At 47.8% G+C, this 26,317-nt stretch overlaps 8 protein-coding genes across 8 annotated transcripts; 4 read left to right on the forward strand and 4 right to left on the reverse strand.

Annotated features, from left to right (window-relative positions):
* Positions 1-455: 455 nt before the first annotated feature.
* ANOM_001463 (ankyrin repeat domain-containing protein) lies at positions 456-1,815 on the forward strand (the record flags this gene model as incomplete). The annotated part of the gene is made up of 3 exons (XM_015546720.1): positions 456-612; positions 679-1,087; positions 1,122-1,815. 3 exons carry the CDS (start codon positions 456-458, stop codon positions 1,813-1,815), a joined length of 1,260 nt encoding a protein of 419 aa, XP_015411249.1.
* Positions 1,816-2,206: 391 nt separating this feature from the next.
* On the reverse strand, positions 2,207-3,669 carry ANOM_001464 (O-methyltransferase; the record flags this gene model as incomplete). Its single annotated transcript, XM_015546721.1, has 6 exons — positions 2,207-2,526; positions 2,578-3,010; positions 3,067-3,088; positions 3,148-3,271; positions 3,334-3,463; positions 3,514-3,669. 6 exons carry the CDS (start codon positions 3,667-3,669, stop codon positions 2,207-2,209), a joined length of 1,185 nt encoding a protein of 394 aa, XP_015411253.1.
* A 1,099-nt stretch (positions 3,670-4,768) lies between these two features.
* Positions 4,769-5,890, reverse strand: ANOM_001465 (uncharacterized protein; the record flags this gene model as incomplete). Its single annotated transcript, XM_015546722.1, has 4 exons — positions 4,769-5,039; positions 5,096-5,216; positions 5,274-5,649; positions 5,699-5,890. 4 exons carry the CDS (start codon positions 5,888-5,890, stop codon positions 4,769-4,771), a joined length of 960 nt encoding a protein of 319 aa, XP_015411254.1.
* Positions 5,891-6,781: 891 nt separating this feature from the next.
* Positions 6,782-9,841, forward strand: ANOM_001466 (putative MFS transporter; the record flags this gene model as incomplete). Its single annotated transcript, XM_015546723.1, has 4 exons — positions 6,782-7,086; positions 7,141-7,841; positions 7,896-8,401; positions 8,783-9,841. 4 exons carry the CDS (start codon positions 6,782-6,784, stop codon positions 9,839-9,841), a joined length of 2,571 nt encoding a protein of 856 aa, XP_015411251.1.
* Positions 9,842-10,304: 463 nt separating this feature from the next.
* ANOM_001467 (uncharacterized protein) lies at positions 10,305-10,919 on the reverse strand (the record flags this gene model as incomplete). The annotated part of the gene is made up of 2 exons (XM_015546724.1): positions 10,305-10,317; positions 10,387-10,919. The coding sequence occupies 2 exons, from the start codon at positions 10,917-10,919 to the stop codon at positions 10,305-10,307; spliced, it is 546 nt and encodes a 181-aa protein (XP_015411252.1).
* A 5,409-nt stretch (positions 10,920-16,328) lies between these two features.
* ANOM_001468 (lipase) lies at positions 16,329-17,386 on the forward strand (the record flags this gene model as incomplete). The annotated part of the gene is made up of 4 exons (XM_015546725.1): positions 16,329-16,407; positions 16,471-16,636; positions 16,690-17,026; positions 17,081-17,386. The coding sequence occupies 4 exons, from the start codon at positions 16,329-16,331 to the stop codon at positions 17,384-17,386; spliced, it is 888 nt and encodes a 295-aa protein (XP_015411255.1).
* Positions 17,387-18,158: 772 nt separating this feature from the next.
* Positions 18,159-20,576, forward strand: ANOM_001469 (uncharacterized protein; the record flags this gene model as incomplete). The annotated part of the gene is made up of 1 exon (XM_015546726.1): positions 18,159-20,576. The coding sequence occupies one exon, from the start codon at positions 18,159-18,161 to the stop codon at positions 20,574-20,576; it is 2,418 nt and encodes an 805-aa protein (XP_015411256.1).
* Positions 20,577-20,764: 188 nt separating this feature from the next.
* On the reverse strand, positions 20,765-22,497 carry ANOM_001470 (putative MFS multidrug transporter; the record flags this gene model as incomplete). Its single annotated transcript, XM_015546727.1, has 4 exons — positions 20,765-20,903; positions 20,953-21,629; positions 21,688-22,182; positions 22,279-22,497. Coding segments are annotated over 4 exons (1,530 nt in total), but the record flags the coding sequence as incomplete, so codon positions are not given.
* Positions 22,498-26,317: the final 3,820 nt, after the last annotated feature.

Here is a 26,317-nt window from a genome sequence, read left to right on the forward strand (position 1 = left end):
CGTGACTACATTATGACCAACACACAGATCCTTCAAGACGATTATGCGATTATCCATAACCAATCTCCCGTTCTAGTTACCGATATGCATCCATATGGATTATTCAAATATTTCGTAAAGTTTCGTTTTGGGAATAGGGTTACTAGTTTTGCTGTCATCTAGGTATCCACCGAGATAGCCAAGAATATATAGTAACCACGTTGTCCACTGAAAATTTATACGTTCCGCTATTTATGCCATTTCACCAGCGAAATTCTAGGCGACAATGCTTGAATCTCGAAATTCGTATAAGGAGGACCTGCAATGAAGCATGTATATATAATTTCCAGAGAAAAGGATGTGGATCAGAGATATTATTACTAGCCAGGTTTCTTCTCGCACGTCTTCATGTTGACGTCCTGGCCTCTAAGACCACACCCAAGGCAATAAAGGTGGCGCTTCAGGAGCTGGGATCCATGCTCCAGGAAGGAAGTAACGATACCCAGTCAAAAGTGCTAGACAATGTTTATGAGCAGGCCATGCTACGGGTTCAAGGCCAAGCCAAAGACCGCCAAGAGCTTGCTATGCGAACCTTGTCTTTTATCGCCTGTGCGAATAGACGCCTTACATCTGGTCAGCTTTAGCATGCTCTCGCTATTGAGGAAGGCCTATCTGAGCTGGATACTGAGAATTTCACAGATATCGGACTCATAGTCTCTGTATGCGCTGGCCTGGTTATTGTTGATAAGAACATTGATATTATCCGCTTGGTCCACTACACCATACAAGAATATTTCGAGCGCACTTGGCAGTCCTGGTTTCCCAATGCCCACACCGATATGGCGAAGGCATGCACTACTTACCTGTTGTTCAAGGATTTTGAAACCGGTTTTTGCTCGAGAATTGAGTCTCTAAGAGAGAGACTACAGTCATGTGTTCTCTATGACTATGCGTCAAAGAACTGGGGATACCACGCCATGATGTCCACGATTGAAGGAGAAAGATTGGTTTTAGATCTCCTGCAGAGCACTGGCAAGATATCGGCATGCACCCAATCTATGGTGTACGAGGAAGACCGGTCTTATTTTCAACTGAAACTATATAACAGGTATGCATCTCACAGCTCACTTCGGACTTTGGAGGTCCGCATCAGTCTTGCTCGAGAGCAATGCAGAGATTGACCCCAAGGATGCTAAGGGAGGAACCCCCTCGATATGGGCAGTTAAGAAGGGTTATGTGGAGGTGGTACACTTACTACTTAAGAATGGTCCCGATGTGGAGGCAAAGGATGAGGATCGCAGAACCAGTCTCTCGTGGGCAGCTGAAATTGGAAATAACGAGATTGTGAATCTACTCCTTGCAACGGATCGGGTAGATGTTAATTCTCAAGACAATCCTCTCGCTGGACAGGGGGGTAGGTCATTAGCATATGCGGAAACGAAGGGACATAAGACTGTAGTCGAACTCCTGCTTGCTCAACCCGATACAATCCCAGATATCAAGTCAGGGTTTCATTTCAAATGGGCAGGTCGAACGCCGTTATCATATGCAGCAGAGTATGGACATGAGGCAGTAGTCAAGCTACTCCTCGCCCAACCAGGTGTGCAAATATATTCGAAGGCTACTGGTACGTATTTCACTAGCAGAACACCACTATCATTTGCAGCTGAGAATGTCAATGTGGAGGTCGTAAAGATACTACTCAAGAATGGTGCCAATGTTGTGTCTGAGGATATCAATGGCCGGACTCCACTCTCATGGGCAAAGGAGGAAGTGAAGCAGCTGCTTTTGGAGAAGGTGTCTAGTCGAAGGCAGTCATCCAAGACAGAGAATTGATAGGACAATAACGGCCCAAAAGGGACGCTCTCCATCTGGAGGATCGGTTACTTTATGATTATTAATTCCGAGCCAAGATCTAAATGATCTATTTATCGAATATGACTATTATATACGGGATATTCTTTCAGATGTTGAATTGAAAATTATTCTGATGAATCACTAAACCTGTAGGAAGAGCCGCCGATTGCATCGCATGCAGTTATGGCCCTCGCTGGTGGCAGACTGGAGAGTAACCGACCGTCATAGTGTACCATATAGTAGATTCTCAGCAACATGGGAAGAGGTATAGAATGAGTTGCAAGAGTTTAACTTGTGTAACTATAATGTACAGCATTCGTCATGTCAAGCATTGACTTAGTCAAGCTTTCATGGCAAAAAAGTACACCAGTTAGTTTCGCTGGACCCGAGTCTCCAAGACCGACTCATTTCCCCTCGGGGAGTGCCATATTTTCACTAGCTCAAGGCCAACATTGCTGAAAAGATTCTTCCACTGAGAAACTGTACGTTCCAAGCCGGCAGTGTGTAGCCACATGAGGATGTCCATTTCTGCAGCCCTAAGCTCCGCCCCAGTGTCGGGCAAGACATAGTCATCAATCAATAAGGTTGAATACTCAGGGTCCATGGCTTCAACAATTCGCGAGAGAATTTGGGCACTCTTCGCATCAGACCAATTGTGTAGCACATCGCGGAGGAAGTATGCACGAGCTCCTATGAACCAGGCATTAGCTACGGGGTGACCAATCGGGACATTTTACATACCTTTCACTGGCTGCGGTGTAAAGAAGTCGTATTCCATTGGCTCAATGCCCTCGGACAATTTCTCAATGCGTTGAAGAGTCAGCGGCAGATCCTGAAGCACTAAGCGACCAGGAATATCCGGGTATTTCTCTTTGAATCGGATCAGCTCTTGTCCAGGCCCTCCACCAACATCAACCATCAAGCTAGCGGTGGGATCCTGGACGGCATTGGAGAACTTCTCCGCGGCGGGATAGATTTCGAACCATTGGGGTAAATTGGCACCTCGTCGTGATGCCATGTAGTCATCGAAAGCCTGCTTCTGCTCTGGGTTCTTCTCTAATAGCCCGAAGATGACATCGGTACCATGGGCATATTTGAATAGGGTAGTTGCCCCAGGCTCATCGATAAATTGCTGGATGCCTGGGCCTCGCATGTAGTCGACAAGCCTCCCTCCCTACCGCGGTTCAGTTCGCTCGTCCATGTCATACATAGATTCAGTGAAATACATACCATTCCGAAGTCCAAATCAAAACTGCAGGAAGTCAGTCTCATAGTTCACTGGTAAGTATCTGGAGATCCAGGCTCACATACTGATGCTTTTCAGCAGCTATGGATCCGGGCAGGACCTTGAAGTGTGTTTTTTCATTGGCAGCGTAGGTCTCATTACCCACCTCATCACATAGACCAATAGCTGTCAGAACACGCATGACACGCACTGTACAATTATAACTATAATCAGTCCTACTGCAGAAAGCCACAATCAGGCTCTGCTCTTACCTATAAGCAATGGATCCTCTCCAGTCCTGTTTGCGATCTCGGACGCTGTGATAGGCGCGCCATTTCGGGCTGCGACAAGTTGAAGAAATTGTTTCTCGATGGCGACGCGTATCGATATGTTCTGCATAATCTGTACGAGGTAAGTGGAAATCATCGCAATGTAACTTACACCACACCTACCTGGAAGTTAAACCGCGAGGTCGTCTCTACTGGCGTTTCAACTGCTAGCTGCAATGCGCGAATTGCTCTCAGAAGTTCGCCATGTGCATTCGTGTCGCCAGCTGCCTCAGCTGCTACCAGTCTCTGAACTTCCGCGAGTTCCCTGGATACTGCCATTATGGGATTTCCTTCTGTGAATCGAGGTCTACAATAAAGAATTAGGAATGAGGGGAGGTGCGGCGCAGATACGAGCAACCAGGTGAACTGTAGTGCGGCCTATAGGTCAAGCTTATATTACCCGTTTGCCTTCTATACGTCGATTTAATTCAGTTAGCACCAACTGCGATGACAATATGATGGTTAAGCGAGGCAATCTCAACCAATATCCAGTCTTATGTTGTTCAACCTCAATGCGGCATCGGGTTCCAGCTTAAATGGGGGAGTTCCGGTCTAAAATAACTCAAAAGCCAACTCTCTACTCCGGACTCCGGAGTAGTTTGTTCATGTTCTTTTATTAAATTATATTAGCTAGAAATGGGATGGGCAAAGTTCCACTGGGAACTGAGACTACTGCAGGGTGGTGGGTAAGTGGCACGACCAACTCGTATATCTTTGGTGGGGCTGGAATACCAGACCCTTGTTCGAATGCTACCATGCAGAAAGTAGTGGCCGCAGGATGCACTGAAACGTACTGAATTCTTCGCTGTGTGATTAAATCTGCGCAGTACTATTTTCAATTTTTTTTTTTTTTTACTTTATCCTCGCATATCCCTGCATAGCGGAAAGGGAGTGCATCCGGAAGCCTTACAGTAGAGGTATCTCATTCATGTAGTCGAGGCAGTCATGTTTCTACGTCGCGCTCCTAGACTTCAATAATCCTAGCGCTGTTGATGCATAGACCAAGTGTGAGGTTATCTGAGTAGCTGCAGGAAAACTCCCGGTTTAAGCAATGGAGACATCATGCAATGTGTATTTGTCCAACGTTCACTAGACACATAGCATGGCACGATTCGCATTGTCTTGCGTTGAAGCTCTAGTATGCTGCAGATACTAGTAGCCTTTCTTCAAAACTTACATATTGGTTTAACCTGATATAGTTAAAACAGTGAATATCAACATCTTTCTGACTCCACGCTTGTATGCCTGGTTATGAAGATTCGTCTTCCTGACTGTTGCTGCCCGGCGGCATAGTCGTCGTTTTCTCCATGTTCCATGTCAGAATGCTTTTTTGCATAGGTAGAAACATGTGTCACGTAAGTGCTATGCGACCTGTCCTCTAGTTGTATCCACGATTCACGGTTGTTGCGGCCGTACTCAGGTAATCGGAAGGATTGGTACGACTTGAAGAATGACCATAGCCAGCGGCACATTTAATATCCTGTGTGAAGCGCACAAAGAACAGACGAAGGACTGGGATCGATCCGAAAATAATAATGAACCACATTTCCGTGAGCACCCATGTGTTGAGCTTGTAGATTTCGTAGGCCAGGTCATCAAGAGTAATGGAGGCAATTGCGATTGTTTTGTTGATGCCGGCGATACCTGCTCTGTATACTCATTAGTATGAACAAGGAAAATGGAGAATGTTATGATTATATCATACACAAGTCCTCCACTCATAAGCAAACATAGTCCAATCTTCGTAGAGAGCTTCATTTGCTGCAGTCGGCCGATGATATACACTGGATAAAAAGCAAGAAAGAGGTCGGCTGTCGCTCCAATGCCTAAACAATATATCATTAGTCTGACTTCTGTGAACAATTTATTTTTCATGCCCATACTTCCTTGTAAATACCCAACCTGAGAGCATATGAGAACTCGACCACAGGTCCCTGGGACAGCTGGGTTCCATAGCTTTTCTATCGGATCACATTGCTTTAGGATGAGGACAACCTCGATCACGTTAATCATGGCTTGTACCGTGCCAACTGTATAGAGTACTATCCGTCCGATGCTACTTGTGCGCCCCTGAAGGGATAAGAGGAATGCGATTACCGCAATTCGCGATATAGCGAGGCAGAGGACGGCCATAATTTGTGCCATCCAACTCCACAAATTTGTGTGAATAATATCGTGCGCCGATAATAAGCTTTGATGATCTCCCAGGCCATAGCTCACACTGATAGTCATGAAGCTTTGTGCACACAGAGCGAAGGCCTTCATGTGGTCAGCATTCTTGCGCCTTGAGTTTTACGTGGGACCATACCAGTGCGACGACAACCCAAATGAAATCCCACCGTAAACCAAAAATACCGAATCCTGGTTGACCAGGCGGACAGAGGGAGGCAGTCTTCGCTCGCAATGCGAGTAAGATCAATGCCAGACCTGCCTCAGCCCAGGTGACTCCGAGCACTAGTGGCCCTTTCCCTCCATGCGCTCGATCCGGTGGCTCTGTCATTGAAAGATACAGCCAGTCCTTTAACTACGACGGGAAGAACTACATGTGTCGATGTGCCATGCGCCACTTTTAAGCAAGCATCCGTTGCTCCTCAGGGCACATATGTTTACCTAAGAGACTCGGTCAGTACTGCTTCCAATCCTTCCGCTCGATCATAGTGTTTGATTTGCTATGTGTTCCTCAACGAGGATCATACGGCATGGTTGTTTCCCTCTCGGTCTCGACCGGAGACATCAATAGTAGATCCTTGTTAAGCACTGCGTTCATCCAGAAATTAATGAATACGATGTTTTCCCCGCTCGACTTTAGTTTATGCATTAGGGTCAACCGCTGGTTTCTTGATTCGGCTAGGGTTCGGCTCAGACCCATGCTTAGCCCTTGCACTGGTACGCCATCCCTGCCAGTACAATTAATATGCGACATTGATTAATACCACATGTGAAGAAGAAGATGGCAAAAAAGGAAAACAAGACGATCGACAAGTGCCCTTCCTGTTACCTCGCTTATCACCCCCGCCGGTGAAAGGTCATAGTTGCATGGCTCAGCTTTCATCCCTGCCTAGTGATCGCCGCAGTACTCCGTACGACTCGACCATTTAAACTGAAATTGCCTGACACTAGCTCCGTTACCTACAACGTGGCGTGTTCTGCTTAATATTGCAAACATCAGATTATGCTTCCTTAGATGCGGGGACTTCGACCCAGGAATCATCCTGTGCAGAGTGTCGCTAGACGAAGCAACGCTGCCCTTGCAAATTTAGATGCATTGCCCTTTCTAGCACTTTCTATTAAAGAGCACTTTCCAGTGAAAGGCTTTCTCTAATCATTCCTCCCACTACGTGGTTTCTGGCCTGATCCCGAACGGTTTCAGTACCTTGTGCCTGGTAACACCATGCTACACGAGAATCCGGAGAAGAAGCCGCCACCTCATGTCCAAGATGTTGAAATTGATGAAGAGGCAGAAGCTCTTGATGGATATGTCGTGGACCCGAGTCAATATCCCGATAATGCCACACGCCTGAAAACTAGCGCAGACGGTCGCTTCGTTCTGATTCCGCAACCTCTCGATACGCCCAATGATCCGTTGAATTGGTCACCCCGGAAAAAATGGTTTCTTGTGGCAATAGTAGCTTACATTGCGCTGTTGGCTGATTACACTGGAGGGACGGCTATCGTTACTATTATTCCACAGTCGATGTAAGGCACCCATTTACTATGTACGTAGAATGTACAACTGATATACTGGTTCAGGCAGTGGGAGCTAGCGCAGGCTACGGTCCAGAGAGCAGTGGTTGGTAATCTCTTCACCATAGGTGCATGCGGTCTCGTCGTGGTGCCTTTAGCCCATTACTTCGGGCGCTTACCAGTTACCCTTTTCTTCCAATGCGTGATGGTTGGCACCTGTGCATGGTCAGCCGCAGCCACCAGCTTTCCCTCTTACTTAGCCGCGCGCATTATCAACGGCTTCTTCTGTAGCGTTGGTCAAGGAGGGGCCCTAATGTGGATCAAAGATTTATTCTTCTTCCACGAGCACCCCAAGGTAATCAACTATGTGGAGTTCTCGATTATCATGAGCCCGTATCTTGGCCCTTTGATCACCTCATTCATTGTGTCAGGGGTCAGCTGGCGCTGGGCATTCTGGCTCTGTACAATCATGTCTGGAGTGGGCCTTATTCTGATTCTCTTCCTCGATGAATCTTTGTTTGACCGCAAGCACCCACCGTCATCCCGAGGTTCCTATATCAGCCGTCTAACTGGAGTGCACCAAGCCAAGGACTGGGAGCATAAGAGCCTCGTTCAATGTTTGGCGCTGCCTGTTATAGCCATAACTAAGATACCGGTCCTCATCATCCTCGTCTACTACTTCCTCAATTTTGCTTGGGTCATCGGCGTCAACACAACGATCGGCATTTGGCTGACCAACATATATGGCTTCTCGACTAGAGGGATAGGTAACAAACTCCAATGTGTACCAGACTATTATATAGTTCTCTAATCCCGTCCAGGGTATTTCTACTTCTTCGGAATTGTCGGCGTCCTGGTTGGCTGGTTCGCCGGACACTTTCTTCACGACGCTGTTGGGCAGTACTACACCAAACGCCACGGCGGACGACTGGACCCCGAGGCTCGGTTAATTATCACGTATCCTGCTACGATGTTGTGCTGCATCAGTTTGATCATCTTGGGTCTGGCATTCCAATATCACTGGCACTATATGGTTATTGCCGTATTCGCAGCTACTCAATGTATAGGCGTCATGATTGTTACGACGGCTATCAATGCCTATCTCCTGGACTCCTATCCGGAGGGTTCGGGCATCGTGGGTGCGTGGGTGACTGCCAGTCGCAACTGGGCGGGCTTCATGGCTACTTATATTCAGATTGACTGGGTGACACGGATTGGGCCTGCCAAGGCTCTGGGGATTCAGGCGGCCATCACCTTCGCGTCGGTGTTTTTTATGGTTTTCTTGCAGGTGTATGGCAAACGATTAAGGAAATGGCAGGGACGCATGGTATTTAACAGGGAAGGAAAACAATAGCTCATGAATGTGAACTCGAAAAGCCTTGGATTTACCAGCCATTCACAAATTCATTTACCTCAAAGTGTCAGACTCCATGAATACTTCACTTGGCTAGATGTACTCTCTGCCGTCAGTGATAATGACATACGTACGCTACGGATATTCACCCTGATCTGGGAATGCAGCGCTTGAAACCTGTCCTACTATCACAATTCACATGAATGCTCGAATATCATCATTCCCCGACTTTTCCCTGACTTCGCATCTCGTTCTGAAGAGAGCATAACTACGACACCAATCCAGTCCCCAAGACCACTCTCTAGACTTCATACCGACAAACTACCATCCGAAATGCATTCCCAATTCTCCCAGTTCAGCATCATCCTACAAACGATCCTCACCCTATTACTTGCCGTCACTCCGACGCTCACGTACCAACTCATATCCAACAACACCCTTACCCACCTCCCCCGGCCAAACACAGACTTCAACATCCACAATGGCACACTCCTCTCCCCTATCCTCCGAACCCGCGTCCCAGGAAGCCCAGGCTCCGAAGCAACCAGATCCCACTTCACCAGCCTCTTCGCCCGAACACTCCCACACTGGCAGGTCGAGTTCCAGAACTCTATAGTCAGATCTAACAATAATGATATACCCATTGTCAACTTTATTGCCACTCGTGATCCGCCCGGTGTCCAGGCAGGTAACATCAGCAGACTGACCCTGGTGGCCCATTACGACAGCAAAAACGCCCCAGAGGGATTCATCGGAGCAATCGACAGTGCCGCTCCCTGCGCTATAATCATGCATGCCGTCCGAAGTATCGATGCAGCACTAAGTCGGAAATGGGGTACGTCACCTAAGCCACAAACTGCGGAAGGTATACAGGTTATCTTCACAGATGGCGAGGAAGCGCTCGATCCTCCAGAGATGTTATTCGGGGCGCGGTCATTAGCTGCGGAGTGGGAATATACTCGTTATCCGCCATCCTCTAAATATTCAAGTCGGCTAAAGGCCATCTCGTTATTCGTCTTGTTAGATCTTCTTGGGGCGAGGGAGCCAGCGATTGCGTCGTATTTCAACACGACACATGAAGTGTATAGGCGGGCTGCCGTCCTTGAAAAGCGGTTAAGAGGACTGAATCAGTTTAAGTCGGGGGGCATCAGACCTTGGCTAATTGATGGCGATAGAGATGAAATCGGGGTGAACAGGTTTCCTATCTATGATGACCAGGTGCCGTTCCAAGAACGGGGTGTGGATATACTACATTGGATTGATGCGAATCCTGATACTGGGGATTTTCCGAAGGTGTGGCATACTTTGGATGATACGGGGGAGAATTTGGATCTTGACGTTGTGGAGGACTGGAGTGTCTTGCTGATTGCATTTATTGTTGAATGGATGGAGTTGGAGGGTTACATGACATGAGCAGGAGATTACTGTAGATCATTACGATGCTAGCAAAGGTGGCAATAACGAGCTGAAACAGTCTAGCTCTGTCAATGTTATTCATATTGTATTTTAATATCAATTAAACAATACCATTGAGTAGTTTTCCTTTTGCAGCCATCACACGTGGGCCAAATTCGCTCAGCGTTCAGGCAGTGGCGTCAGCGAAAGGTAGAACATTCCTCAAATATGAGGCACATCTTCTCAAGTTATACAAAGTGAATACGGCCATATCTGGCATGTTGAGGCTCGCAGAGCAAATCTAGTAGCATTCCCATCCGGTATTTCTCCAGAGTCATGAAAGATGGCAATCCCAGACCCGACTCCCAATTTCTGCATACGGGATTCTTTGTGCTAAGTAGGATACAACTCCAGCTGTTGTTTGTTCGTCAATCCATCGCGGCCGGACGCGCCAGCGGATAGTCCAAAGTAACGACCTCGATTAGCGGGACTCACTAAGGCACAGTCACTCACATCTCAAAAGGTGTCCACTAAATAATAAGGAGCACTAGGTGGAAACAAACCTTTGCTTTGGCTTCCTCAGTTCCTGCAAAAGCTTCTCGTAACGCTCATATTGACTCCCGGGAACATCTTTGATATGCACCTCCCTGTGTTTTCGAGTCCAGCCCTGCGCACTAGGACCCAGCCTGGCAGCACCTTGTACTGCCCCTTCTGACATGGGATCGATATAATGACTGACCTCTACGTTCGCCGGGCTAACGAAGAGCGGGTGATGACCTTTGCCTTCGAGTAAGGACTCTGCCTCGTCGGCCAAGTATTCACTTTCTGGCGTGGTTGTGGACGGGTCATAGGAGCATTTGTGGTGACCCACTTCATCGTCGGTGCCTGTTTTACAGTTTTCCGCTCGCTCGGGGTTCAGTATTTGGCGTTCGAAATCAATGGCCTGTTCTTTGTTTTCTTTCGATTGGAGGTTGATCACTGTTTGCATCGTCCGCAGTGACGCTGGCAGAACCGGCTGGGTCATGGGATGATACTGAGGCAGTAATGAACGCCCTGCTCTGAGAGCTGTCTGGCAACTGTGTCGTCTGGCAAACATTGTGTCCCTTTGCATGTAGACAGTTATACTAGTAAGCGTATTCTCAGGTTCAATGCGCTAACCGATAGGACGCGTTTGCGGGGTGATAAGTAGGTGCAGTGCAACAAGCTAGCTTCGAGCCTCCGAGGGATTCCATGCATATATGGGACTTAAACTCAATGGAATCCATGACGAGCATGAGTGTCATTACGCTCGATGTCGCCAACCAAAAGACATGGATATTGGTGCCTCAGGCGCGTATCGCACACATGACGTCATTTCTCGGTCTCGATCATCGCATGTTGGGCCGTCAGCCTGTCACTTGCGATGCGACCCATGGGTCGCGCTGAACTTTCCCTAAAGCAATGGGATTGTTCTCGCGGCCAATCGTACCTTTAATGGTATCAGCAGGATTGAGGTGTTGTTGATTGGCTCTGAGTGTTGACATCGCTTTTTGTTTGAGAACGCCCTGAGCCCACCGAGTGAGGCAGCCTCAATAACACGCTACCTCACGATATTTCTGGCCAGAGAGCACTGCCAAGGTGTCTCGGGCTCCCAGCAATAAACTCCGCTATCGTAAGTGCTCAGTTAAGTACCCGAGAGTTTTGATAATCCCATCAGCAAGAAAGACACTCGGAAGAACGAAGAGCATGCTTTCAGTAATCACAGAAGTTTGCTGTATATGGTAGAAATCATTAGCCATTCCCTGCTAGTGTTTGGATCACCAGATAGGTACCTACTGCGTATACAGTTCTCTCAGACCTGTCTTTGGATTTTCCAAGATCTCTAAATCTATATCCCAATAACAAATGGATTATATTGATGGATTCAAGGCTGCTCTCGAAGCATGCCACGCATTTATGACGGTCATATGCCTGATTCATTGACCATACATCTTTGATGTGTTGGATCGAATAGCGAAAATGCACTTGGTAATATACGTTCTGGAGAGGCTTCATGGTCGACCAGGGTCAAGCTGAATCCCAAGCTGGCTGAGGGCTAAAAGCGGCTTCAGTTCTGACTGGGAGAACTTGGCATATTCGCCTGGCATAAGGCCAAATGGATGGCCCTATGGTGAGGATAAATATTAGTGTCGGCCTCACAAGTGATCCCATCTGCCAAACCTACCACAGTCGAGAGTGCTCACTCCATACAAGAGCCTTTCCGGGCTCCTCCATCACCATACTTTGGGACCAACGGATAGATCGACAAGAGCGCCCACAAGCGATCTGCTTAAGGGCCTTATCTGTAATATCAAGTTCGCGAAGACATTCTTAATCGAGGTTGGCTGGTGAAGGCCCTTATATCAGTGACCGAAACTCACCAAAAGCGAACGGGTTGAAGCTGTAAGCCCTTGGGGTATCCGCCGTGCCGGACAGCTTTGCAATAAGGCAAGTATCCTTATCTCAGCCAAACTAACATCATATACTCAGACATCAATACGATAAATCCTCAGATATTGAAAGGTTATGAACAAGGGTTCAATTCATAAAGTACATCCCCTAGGTATATTCCTATTACTATAATTTCCATCTAGCCAAGCGATGTATGTGCCGTAGTATTCGACGTGGTGCTATCGTCACCCATCAGCTGCTAGGCAGTCAACCCTCGCTACCGGTCTTCTCCTAGGCACACATCCCCATATTCTCCTCACCAACCGTTTCGTCACACGGCGTCATATGAAAGCAGTCGCACACTTAAAAGAACTGAAAAAGTCACCCGAAGCTGAGCATCATCACGCTTATTTTCTCAAGATCGTAACAAGGCTTATTGACTCGCTTGCCTTGATGATGATATGACGGTCTCTGGACCCGACTGAAAGGCACCGAACGGCGCTGGAAAGAACCGTAAGGTTACCCAGGGCCGAGCACTATCTCGCATTCTCCCATCGCAGCTGGGATCTCAAATCGTAACAAGTTGTACTTGCCTTTATGATGATTATGGGTCCAAGCTCAATAGCATGAACTTCACTGAAAGGCATTAATCTGTCTGGCCAGAGCTGACTATTATAACAGAAGTATCGGTGTGCTAAGTTTCTACGATGGGTCTATAAAATAGTGGACAACAATGTACAAGAGTTGATCTAATATTTTGCAGAAATGGCATGTGCTTGACAGAAGAAAGAGAGCGTTATGAGGGACGTTGAGGAACGACTCGATGTTTCGGCAGACAGGAAGATTCCAGCTACTAAGAGCCAGCACGGCAGCAACAGTCACAGAATCAGGGGAGGAGCAGAGACTATATCATACTACACTGCCTGGATTGGATAGAAGTTACGGTGGAAGTATATTACGGCACTCATTGGCGCCTTCCTTACGGCTACTGCATACCTTGACCTTCCAGAACCTACGGAGGGAACATCCCGGTAGTTCTTGCTGCTTTCTCCTGGGTACAGCCTGAGGATCTCTGGATACCTATTTACATGCGATAATGTCAAGATCATAACTGTTTGCTTCAAGGGCACGTGTATATAGTGACATTTAAACCAAGACTACGAAGCCATCTTATCAAACAATTAGGTGGAGACAATCAGCCGAGAGTTATCAGCCATGTTCAACCCGACGGGATATAGAATGGGTCTCGACACTACCATATGCAATATTGTTTTCGTTACTTAGCTCGCGGAGCGACTTTCACCTCTCATTATGGTTACTCCACTAGAACTGGAAGCCGTAGCTGAGCCGAGTTTAAGTGGATTGGGCTGGGTGTGAAATTGCTCTCATTTTGGGAGCATGCCCTAACTGGTCTCACCGGAGGCATAGGAATAGCACGAGGATAACCTCAATAAGATACCCTATCCTAGATTGACAGGTATCTATCTACCTCTGACTCCCTTTCTCTTTCTATTCCTCTTCGTTTCATCTTGTATGCCGATTTTGGCAGTCCCTCAAAGATTGCTGACTATTTCTCAAGCAAATGGTATCTTGTCCAATGCAAGCGCAATATACTCCATTCATTGCTGCCTACTCACGTTACGCTCCCCAAGGTTGTTACGCTGCAGTCACCTCACACAATGGCGAGACCCACTAGACAATGGAAACAAACAGCGATAGCAGCCCTCAATGGTCGCATTCAGCCCCAAAATATTTTTGGAACATATGCATTTGTTCCAAAATTTCCTAGACCTTACACCCCGGTTAGTCGCGCTCGACAGGAAGCTCAACGACACGATTTCTGAAATGCCAATTGGGCCTTTGAACCTGCTCGTCCCAGTACTTCTGAAAAGATGGTAATGATTCAACGGCAGAGCCCTGCCTCTTAAATTCCTGGCGTAATCAGACTATTCAAGCCTTCGTTGTCACTGCCAGTTGCGTTCTCGGAGCGTGGAAATCGTCACTCTTCCTGAAGATTAAGTCAGGGTCGATACCAGATATCCCAAGTACAATCTAGAAGAAACAGGCTCTGAATTGTTCGATGCGACTACTGTACCATCACTGCTGACAGGTAACCCATAAGACGGTGATACCTAAGAGCAACAAATCTGGGCCATGGAGGTGAAAGTGATACAAGTGACCCTAGTTTTGTTAAATTACACATAGCCCGATAAGCTCGTATCTGGTCACCGAAGGCTGTGTACATCGTAGCCCGTTGATCTGCAACGCGATGACCGTACACACGTTACCCTGAGCCGTGCCTCGAGTATCGCATCCATGCTAACGCGCTAGAAAAGGTATGTTATCAGAAGGTTTCAGCAAGGCTACGCTCTGTCACCACTATACTCTAGTGAATGCTCCGAGCTAAATGCTGCCCCATAATTGACGATCACCGCGACCTTGACTCTAGTGTTTAGGGCATGCCGCATGTCTCCTTTCCCTCCAATCAAATAAACATTCGCCAGCCATAAGATGCTTTAGTTGATCATATTAAGAGTACACGCCTTAAAAATAGATATTATGAAGATTTATGAAGAATATAAGAATAATTCAAGATTTTCTGTACAGTGATTTTGTTTTTTCAGGACCTAATATGTACACTTTCTCTACTTTAGATGATCTATTTTCTAAGCGTCTAGGGCTTGCCGTTCTTGAGATAGTGCAATTAAAAGAGTTTCCAGTCGTTAACAAATAGCACATTAACATCCAGCGAATGTTTGGCTTCAAATATTGAAGGCCTTCTTAATAACCACAGGGAATCACCTTGTGGTCGCTCTTAATGAATGACCAAAGGTTAAGAGTTGAGCTGGCATGTGAATCCTGGATTCTAGTTAGCGGAGGTTATTTTTGATATTTTGCAAGCGGAGATGTTATCTACTCTAGGGAAAATTCCGAACCTTCTAATAGAAACTTGAAGTTTAGGCCATAACGAATTGCGTTAATGCAAGGAACTCGGACTGCCATTGGCAGGCGGGCCCTATTAGGTACATGATTCTCCTCCAGTTATTGATCAAGTCACCAATGCCAGGTCAGCCAAGGCATATCGCCAAGCTCAGTCTTGTGAGAGGAGAAGCCCTACGACGCGGGGTAAAAAAGTGTCGGGCAAAAGATCATAGCATTGGTCTTGTTTCTCCGCCAGTGCCATAGACACCACTCGTACCCCTTGTTATATTCACGGTCATACGATGGGTGTACTATATATGTCATTTCAGCTAAGGAATTATATTCCTGTGAAACTCTTCTATAAACATGAGCAATATATGACAGATAACAAACAGGTTCGGGCAATCAAACCAATCCCTTGCATGGAATTGCAGAAACTTCGATATAAAGCAGTTGCATACAGCCACTTGCTTCTAACGAGACCATACAGTGGTGGGCTAACCAGAGGTGCCTCTCGCCTGTACTCCGTATCCAATAGTTCCATCAGTAGTACGGAAGATCGTCCGAAACAGGCCCTAAAGGGGAAATATCGCTGGAACGATGATTACGAGAGGATTTTCCGTGATCGGCGATCCGACGGACTTTCTTCTTTAAAAGCCTAATGGGTGTATCCCATGACCTACGCTTTTCCAGCGTTCAATGTCCATTATGTGAGATAATCAAAATTCACATGGGTAGAGTAATGTTTCAGTCAAAGTTCGTTCAGTACACTCTGCATATGCCTCAGCAAGCAACCCTCAGGCACACCTATCACACAACTAAGCCACAAACACGTTGGGGTCCCTTATCAGTGATAGGGCATGAAGGGAACCGTCCGACGCACTAGTTATGCACATGGCTCCCGCTGACGAAGCGCTATACTGCAAAGGCAATGGTGCGTTTCGTCAAGGAATAATCATCCAGCCATACAATCCTTGAATATCATCGCGTGCTCAGATATAATGCATGTCGGGATGGTGACCAAGCTAAGGGCGGGGTTCAATCGAAATGTCATCCATTTGATAGGCATAGTTAGCAAGAGGGCGGAAAGAGGGGGCTATAACAGGCGTATAAAATGGGCTGACTTCGCAAGAGATATTCGCGACAGGCATCTCGTCTTTGCACAGCAGTTAAAATGTTTAGTCTTGCGCGATTCGGGACCGTTGCAGGTCTATTCTTATTGGCTCAAGCAGCCCCGGCTCCACTGCGCAGAGGTATGCTTCTTTTCCCCCTACTTCTAACAACCACTCGCACTTGAGCCAGACTGACAGACCCAGATGTCAGCTCCTCCCTCCTCAATAACCTGGACCTCCTTGCGCAGTACAGTGCCGCTACATACTGTTCTGAGAACCTGAATTCTACCGGGACTAAATTGACATGCTCTGCTGGAAACTGTCCTCTGGTAGAAGCCGCTTCTACCAAAACGTTAGATGAATTCAACGAGTAAGGCACCCCAAGCCTACACTTCTAGCTCACAGCAACCGCTGACAATTCAGATCATCCTCTTATGGCAACCCTGCCGGTTACCTTGCGGCCGATGACACTAACAAACTGGTTGTCCTATCATTCCGGGGTAGCTCGGACTTGGCCAACTGGGTAGCCAACCTCAACTTTGGCCTCGAGGATGCCAGCGATCTGTGTTCGGGATGTGAAGTGCACAGTGGTTTCTGGAAGGCATGGAGCGAAGTCGCCAATACCATCACTTCCAAGGTCGAGTCCGCCTTGTCAGCCAATTCCGGTTACTCATTGGCCTTGACGGGCCACAGTTACGGTGCTGCGCTCGCAGCCCTCGCAGCGACTACTCTGCGGAATGCAGGACATACTGTTGAGCTAGTATGTGTATCTCTATATCGTGACCGACAATGTACAGATATACTGACCAAACAGTACAATTACGGACAACCTCGCCTTGGAAACGAGGCATTGGCCACGTATATAACCAACCAAAACAAGGGCGGCAACTATCGTGTCACGCACACTAATGATATTGTGCCCAAGCTGCCACCTACGCTACTCGGGTATCATCACTTTAGTCCAGAGTACTTCATCAGTAGCGCTGACGAGGCAACTGTGACCACCGCTGATGTGACTGAAGTTACGGGAATTGATGCAACGGGCGGCAATGACGGAACCGACGGAACTAGCATTGATGCCCATCGGTGGTACTTTATCAACATTAGCGCATGTTCATAGTGAACATCTTCGTATATATAGTTCTGCACTTGAGGAGACTTCTGTTGCCTTGAAAACTTACTCGCTGAGTCAAGAGGGTCATCTTGACAATGGAAAATACATACTCCAATGAATATATATGTGACGAGAACTGTATAGATCTTGTAGTATCAGTGGCGAACACATATGGGCGGTCTTTCCGTTATGCATTGTAGAATCGCGTAGGCCCTGTGTATCAGCCTCTATGAGATGCAGGTTGGTATATAGTACTATTGAATATAGTGAGCTTTACATCTCGACATGGATCATCACAATATGGCCCCCGCGAGTATGTATTTATGGATGGGGCCAGTAAAATCTGAGTCCTTTGATCAACTAGACTGTGAAAGTTCTGCTTCAAATACCCAACGTCACTACCGGCTTCTTGTCAGAATAATGACCATATAACACATTGCCTCTGAACATTATAGAGTAGCTCTAAGTGTTGATAATGCGGTGTACGATAGTGGGAATATTTGGCCCCTCATTGCGGGGGCCTCTCTAGTACTCAGTGGAGCTTAGCGTGTGATCCTTAGTGTCTTATTGGAAGTAGTAATCCCGCCTGGGTCGTAAATGTCCACACGATGAGAGTAAAATGTGTGATGTTCTCACCTACTGCACGACGATGTGGCTGTAAAGTAGGCTGTGCGTTAGACCATACTATATAAAGCTTAGCCGCTGGATAAGGCAGGGGTATCCTGAATCGCCCATCTTTTGCTTCAACTTCCAATATCCAGACCCCAACAAAAACAACATGAAAGTCCAAACATTTGAATATGAGCCGCTTCCTACTCCAACGTCAATTCGGGTGGTCACGCTCCTCCACGGCGAGTCCGACATTACCGTGTTTGGAGTTCCCTTGATCCCATTATCTATACAAGTCGTCGACCTCAACGACAACCCGCGCTTCCAAGCTTTGTCATATACCTGGGGATCACCCTTTCCTCCAGACCTAAAGAGGTCCAAGGACTATAGTCCAAAGAATAAATTCCCGGTCGCGATCAACGGAGAGATCTTCTTCTTGACGAGGAATCTCTTCGAATTCCTGCAGCGTCTGAAGACTCAGGAACTATACATAGATCGGCGTACCAAGCCATATAACAAGACTCGTCTCATCGAGGCAGCGGAGGCTGGCAGCGCCAACGATGTCTACTTTTGGATGGCTCGAGGTGCTGACCTGGCGGCGCAAGACATGTTTGGAGAGACGGCTCTGCATTACGCCGCAGAGAATGGCTATCTCGAGGTCGTCAAGATACTTGTAGAGGCTGGGTCGGATCTGTACCGACAGGACTCCACCGGGCGGACCCCTCTCGATTGTGCTAAGATGCGGAAACGCCGCAGATATGCAGAGATTATCGAATACTTGGAGCGACCCGATATCAACCACATAGTCGGGAGTAAACGACTGCCACTCTCTCCAATAGACAATCAGCAGTTCTGGATTGACGCAATTTGCATCAATCAGGATGACATCGCAGAGCGTAATGCGCAAGTAGCCATTATGTCTATGATCTATACAAAGGCCTCCGGGGTATTCGTCTGGCTGGGCGTGGATGATGAGAGTACTATGCGTGCCTTTGAGGCCACGCACCTTCCATCTCAAGAAGGCATTGGCATGTGGTACAATGATGTATTGCAAAACCATGTCATGGAGGACCCAGAAACACGCGTTGCCAAGCAGGGGTCAAACGAGGCCTCCCTGAAATACCAGGCGGTCGTCAATCTGTTTCGACGAACGTGGTTTCAGCGCGTGTGGATCATTCAAGAGATCGCGTTGGCCAAGCAGATTCGAATCTTCTGCGGTGGTGTCGAGTTCGAATACTACAAGCTATTTATCCTGTTTCACAATCCGAATTTCACTTCTCCTTTTAACAGCCGGTCTCTGGCCCAAGCCCTGGAGTTGGCGCGGTGGAGGGGAATCGGAGGGAGTGAGGTGAGTACATTGACTGATATTCGACTCCGGACGTCAAAACACGTCTTCGAACGAACTGTGATGGATGAGTATGTGAAAAATAATGGTATCTCGCTGGTTCCCACTTGGGAGCACAAACTGAGCCTTTCGCTGTTGGCGAGTAAGGTTTGGGCATTTCGAGCGACTGATCCGAGAGACAAAGTTTTTGCATTACTTGGTATATCCCAGCTATCTGACGACCCTAAGAAGAGGATAGTCGCCGATTACACCAAGTCCACATCCGAAGTATTCATCCAGTTTGCCAAGATATTTATGCAGGGAGCCTCCGATGAACCACTCCAGACGTGGCACACTGGGGAGTGTGAGGTGTTTGAATGTCTCGAAGGCCTCTCGTTTGTACAGGAGAGTCCGGATGTCTCTGGCAGGTTCGATGGTCAGGCATTGCCATCGTGGGTCCCCAACTTTACTGCTCCGCTTATAACCGCACGTCTCTGGTCACCACGCTTCAATGCAGGTGTTTTCCCCGATAGCCCTGCTGCAATTCTGCCCCACGATGACCCCCAGACCCTGCAGCTGAATGGTGCCTTTCACGACGAAATAGTTAGTGTGGAACCGCAGATCGGCACATTGACAGCTACATCCTTTCGCCCACCAAATTGGCTAGGGCTAATCTCATCCATGGACAAGACTTACCTCCCCACGGGACAGAACCGTGTTGAGGCACTCTGGCGGACCCTTATGACCAACAAGTTGTCGTCAACCTCAGATGATCCGGTCCACAATGCCCGGTCCTCGTTTCGCTTTTTTATGCAAAAGGCCCTGTGGAGCCTTACGCATCAATCGGATGAAGAGACCATCACGAACCTCAAGCTCGTCCGCGAAACCGATAAGAATAACACGCTACCGACTTGGGAGGAAATACAGCAATACGGGACAAAGGATGAAGTGGGAGAGCCTCGCGGAATGGTGAGGATCGACGACCGTGACTTTGATCAAACATTTGTCCATTTCTATCGTGGCCGGTTACTTTATCGAACGAAACGGGGGTACATCGGGCTTGGCCCGTGGTCGGTGCAGGCCGGGGATGAGGTATGGGTGATTGCCGGGGCACGAACACCGTTTGTTCTGAGGAAGTCGTTACTGGACGATTCTTCGGATACTGAAAGACGGAGTTTGATTGGCGAGACATATGTCCATGGGATTATGGACGGAGAGGTGATCTCTAGTGCCCAGGTGTTTAAGCCTGTCTCACTTGTATAGGTATAGATTTGACAGTTTCTGATGAGGCTCGACTGGAGTCAGCATACTTTGTCAATAGATGATGGATGTACTTTCGTAGAGACTTCAGTGAGACTTCTAGACTTATATGAACTTGACTCAGTATCAAGGCATTCTCAAAATAATTATATACATCGACTCATTGTCCTTTGAGGTACAGGACCTCACTTGTCAACCACTCCATCAGCATGCCACCTTCTACCCTGCATCTGCAAATAAACAGTCGGAAGAAAGCTCGCGCCCATAATCAAAGCCGTAACTACCCCGGAGCTCTTAGCAATACCGACCGTCTCAAACATATTGGGAAACCTAGTATTGTTAGTGAAAGACACACACCACGTAGGGAACATTCACATACCAGAAAGGTCCAATAAATCCCCAGGTTGACCGCACAAAGTTAATGAATACACCCACGCTTCCCGCATCCTGAGGATATGTATCCACCGCGTACGTCGTGAGCACGGTGGTAATAACCTGGTTCCCAAACGCCGCGATCCCCGTGCCCACCACGGGAGCCACGGTCCATTTACCCTCGGTGGCCTGCTCGGTACAGACCAGGAACACCACGCTTCCCGCGATCGCGAGCAGGTAGCCGATGTAGCTCAGCCAGAGACGATATTCCGGTGCGGGCTTGTGTCCGATGCGACGGGCGCGGGCGTTCATCCACATGTCTGACATGAAGCCGCCGAGTTGTTCGCCGAGGAGGGAGCCGATGATCAGGCCGAGGAACTGGAGGCCCAGTTGCTCTGCGTTGAGTCCAAATTTACTCTGTAAGAGCTGGGGGACTTCCACTGAGTTGAGGACGGAGGCGAAGAGGAAGACCATGGAGTAGGCTATTGTTGCGAGGAGCACGGGGATGTTGGTGAATAGGCTGAGGGGATGGAAGAATTCGGACAGGCGGAATGGCGTGGGATCGATTCGTCCGACAGAGAGATACTCTCGTTTGAAAGGCGAGCCACTGGATTGCACTTCGGCGCCGATATACCTGGTTTCCGGACCGAAGAAGATGTACAGGATGAGCTCGCAGGCGTTGGTCTGATTTGAGAGTCTGTATTAGTGGTGCGAAGTGCTAGAGGGATTTTTTATGACTCACGATTGCCAACACCCAGTAAATCCATCGATATCCTACGCGTTGAGCGACAAATCCGAAAATCAAGGGGCCGACGGGTACTCCCAATGTCACCATCACCGTCCAGATTCCCATGTAGCGTGCTCGCTCCCGTCGGAAGAAGGTCTCTGCGACAACAGCGCTTCCGATAGCCATCGCTGGACAGATGAAGAAGGATACCAGAGCTCGGCATGCTGCCATTGAAGCGTAATCGGGGCTCTTTGCGCAGCCGATGTTACAAACACAGCTGAAGATGAGGGACAAGAGGAAAATCGGGCGCCGTCCGAAGCGCTGGGAAAGCGGTTTCCAGAATAACGGGGCACCTCCTAGGATGGCGATCTGAAGCGATGTCAGATAACTGACTCGTTGTAGAGAGACGCCGACATCTTCGGAGATTTCTTCATAGGCGGGAATGATTGCGGCGGCCGTGAAGGTTCCCATGCACGCATGGAAGGCTACCAAGCTGAGATTTGCAACTTTCTATTCAGCCATGTAGGTTAGCACTGGCAGTCATGACGAGAAAGCCCGCAGGAAACAATAGCACCACGAAACAGGAACGAAAAAGGAGCAACACACCTTCCATAACGGCCAGTTGTATGGATCAGCCGGATCCATACTAGGGATTGGATCCAGATCTAAGGTGCCATGTCGTTGAAGGAGGTAATCACGATGCTGATCGGAGAGTAGACTTGTCGCATCGACATTTTGGATGTCGGCCTCCGACTTCTCTAGGAACTCTGACTCTGCCTTCCCAGGCGCGTGTCCTTGGGATGTTGTACACTCCGTTGACGACATGATCGCTGTGCAAATTTTGTTCTCTCACAAGAGCAACTAGAGAACAGGAAAGGGGTTGTCAAACGGGCATTAATCCAGCTATAGGGGATTCCAAGGTGTGGGCCCCAGCACGATTACGCGGACCCATCCTACTCTTCCTGAGACAGCCAAACAGGCCGATCCATACGGGGAAAACGCGGGGTCCCCGTGCTCATTTCCCGAGTGGCCGTGCTTAAGGATAGCGCCTTATCAACGAGCCATTCGATGTCGCCCATGCGGTGGAGATCACGGCCCCACGGTAGTTGGGAAAACGGACCATTGCCGGCTAGAACCCATCGCCTGAGATGCGGGGATCTCCGTCTAGATTAATAAGATAGAGGATTTTCCAACGCACTGCGTTCGGCGTAAAATATACCGATGTGAGCTGGTTTGCGCCGAGGCCGATTTGCTTTGACGCTAAGACTTGCCGAGCGACAATGCCGCGCCTCTGATAGACGCATTGTTCCAGGCAAATTCGCCTCTGGATTGCTTGGTGTTGCTTATTTCGCTGCCCAGAAAGCCAAAAACGGGAAGTTTATTTCTTCTGTAGAAACCATCGTATTCTCAAGACTGTGGAGCAGATAACACGGGGGTATCATGTCGAGTTCAGCAGCTTGTAGAGCAACATATAGAGGGCAGAAGAGAGGACTAATAGGTGAAAGGAAAAGGGGTCAAAGGGCTGCAGTACAATAGATTCCGAGGGACAAGACTCATTAATTAAACAGCCGGTATATTCCATTGCTACTCAATTGCCGACAAACGCTACTGGTCTAGACTATATCCTTGGCGCAAATAGCCCATACCACCTGGCATTATCCTTCGCTTACGAAGTAGATTACGAGTCATGTGCCCTATTAGCATCATGACACGCTTTCCCGGCCTTTACTTACAGGTCTATAGCTCTGTACTATTCAAGATTGACGGCTCCGACTACTGGAACGGGAGACACCACGGTCGCCTATGTCCACTAGATGGAGCTGGGTACTGTTATGATGCTTGACTACACTTCTGCCTAGGGCGTAAGAAAATAATTAGCAAAAGATAATAGTAGAGTAGCTTGTGGCCGATAATGTACAGACTCGAGGCCGTCGAATATTCTGTTAAACTTTCTTTTCTTGATATGGGCTTCCCCACGCTACATCTATCTATAAACTGTGAATAAGGCTAAAGACCTATGCATATGCGTATTAACTCAGTAGCTCTAGCATTACCCCACATCCAAGGGCTAATAATATCAGCGACGGTACGTTCGCATGCTGTCTTGGAATATGAGATGCACTTTCCATGACTTACTGTCAAGTAGTCTCCCCGCACAGACCCTGATGGCAGATCTCGAAGCCAGCCTCTCCCAGAATCCGGTAATTTGGTTGTACTGGATGATTTACCGGTAGTTGAGCAAGGCCACCGGCCAACCCTTATCAGATTCCTCCTCCGTACATTACACAGCCCCAAACCGACAGACATCAAGAAGGTGTCCATGCCAGTGGATTCACCGCATGTAACCATAAGTTATGTTGCGAATGAATTGAAATAGAGCACACTAGCTTTCGTCTACAAAGGTCGACCGTTGAACGATCTTTACACCCTACCCAAGCCGAGGATGCAAATACACGACTCAACGGCTCTCATACCGATAAAACCAACAAATGACGTTGGAGAGGATTGAAGGTTCCAGGTGGTAGAGGTACATGCAGGATCTCGTTTTGGGGATTGAGCAACAGCTGAACCCCCTTTTCCCCCTTGACATGGAAACGGGGTGATTTCAAGAGGGATGAATAGTAACAAATGCTTTTCGTCTCTGATCGTAACATCGCCCTTCTACAGTGTCCATTTTCAATCAGACGCGTGTGAATAAGTTTCAAGGGGGAAGGTAATTCCCCTACATAAACTCTTGAATCGTGATGGGGTATTCGTGAAACATGTACCCCGTGCAAACCCGCATCTGGTTACAAGAGCAGAGACCCTTTCCGAAACACTCAACAAGCATGCAATGTCTCGTATTTCATCCTATCCGGAGGAAAATGAAGCATTTTTTTCAACGAACTCCAGGAAAGCGAAGGTTAGACGCCGAGCAGGTGGCGTACTGGAATGTGGCTGGTGTTCCCTTCATCCACGCAAGGGATGCCCTAACGTCCAAAACAACAACTGGCCATTCTTAGCAAGGGATACCACCCTAAATACACGACGAGTTGAAATCTCCTGTCACTCATCGAGAGACACTTGACACTGACACCTCACTCGGACGACTTCCACCCAATTCTCACCCATCTACAATGCACGGACTCAAGCATCTCTCTTACCTGGGTTTGGCCTTGGCCATGGCCACAGGCACTGCAGCAGAGACAGCTAGCGTATGCGATCTTCCACAGTACACAAAGACATTTACTAATTTCTCTGTTGTGCAGGTTGGCTTTCAGACGGCTGAGTCAAGCTTTCACGTCGACCACATTCCATTAAAACAGTGTTTTGATGTCCACGCAGAGTAAGTACAAGTGATTCTGGTGTAGCTTAAGGGCGCGAAGTAACAATGCTATAGAGACGTTACAGCCATCTACGTTTCCCAATATTGCCGAGTCTTCCTGTAAGTGCCCGACCATCATCACGACCTACATGCAATTTTTCCTGATCAATCTTCAGCGGTCGCGATTGTACCGAGAAACAGGTCCTTCTTAGCCCCGGCGAACACGAATCCCCGATAAGTATTCCCGTCATCGACAGTGTTTGGTGCGAATCGCGCGGCCCATTCGGAGGGCTCTAAGCATGTCGCCAGCAAACAGAGATGGGAGAACTCTCGAAAGAACGAACGGCACCCGAGGTGTTATTTTATGTACAACAGACAGCTAATACAAGCGTTGCGCTTCTTATCAACCCTAATCGACGTTCATATCTCACAATCTTGTGGTGGCTGTCCACCTCTCCCAACCATGAATTATACTCGCATCAATCGTACGCATAAATTTTTTTATCAACACAGTCAGCTTCTCCCAGGAGACCCTCCCTTCCCACGCCACGGATGAGTCATAATGGCCATACTAGTCTATTTACAAACCGTCGTGTTCATAGGCAAAGAATGGCGGAAGACCTCTTGCAGGCTAGGTGCAGGCTGTGGAGTTTCGTAGTGAACAGTCCATACACCATATAAATATTCTTGAAATTATATATAAAGCATAGTGTATGATACTCTAAATTTAGCGTTGAGGACATGCTGGCAAAGCTGACAATAGATCGAAATTTATCCACAAGGGGTGATGAAAACATCCTTCACATACATTCCGGTAGTTACTCCAGGAATGTTTCTATCCTTTTTCAAGTAGCAGAGCCCGACATCCTAATCCCTGATCCGAATCCTTGGTTCTTCAGATTGGGTTAACTCTTGTCTCGACCACATCTTGCTCATCGCGTGGCTCAGCCCTCATAAACTAGAATACTGGAGCTTTTCGTCACCTTTTTTGGTTTTGCCGTTTCTTCCATAACCGTGCTGATGGTATAGCAAGTAGCCACGGATGTGAAATTGTTACTTTCCAGTAGCTTTGGATCTTTTGTGTTTCGTTTTCTGCACTGTGTGTATGTAGGCCTGGTATACCTGGTAATGCCTGATATAATATACTTATACGTATAGTTTGTCTTGATTTGCATCTGGATGGAATCAGCGTTGCAGTGTCAGCTGTCAATATCACTGAGATTTCTTTGCTCAGACACACGTCTCAGTGTTTAACCTCAACTGCGTCCACTGACGTAACAACCAACTATAAGACGTGAATTGCTAAGTCTCTAATCTTTGCATTTAACCACTACGCAGAGA

This window comes from Aspergillus nomiae (genome assembly GCF_001204775.2).
Source record: "Aspergillus nomiae NRRL 13137 chromosome Unknown contig00015, whole genome shotgun sequence".
Lineage (NCBI taxonomy): Eukaryota > Fungi > Ascomycota > Eurotiomycetes > Eurotiales > Aspergillaceae > Aspergillus > Aspergillus nomiae.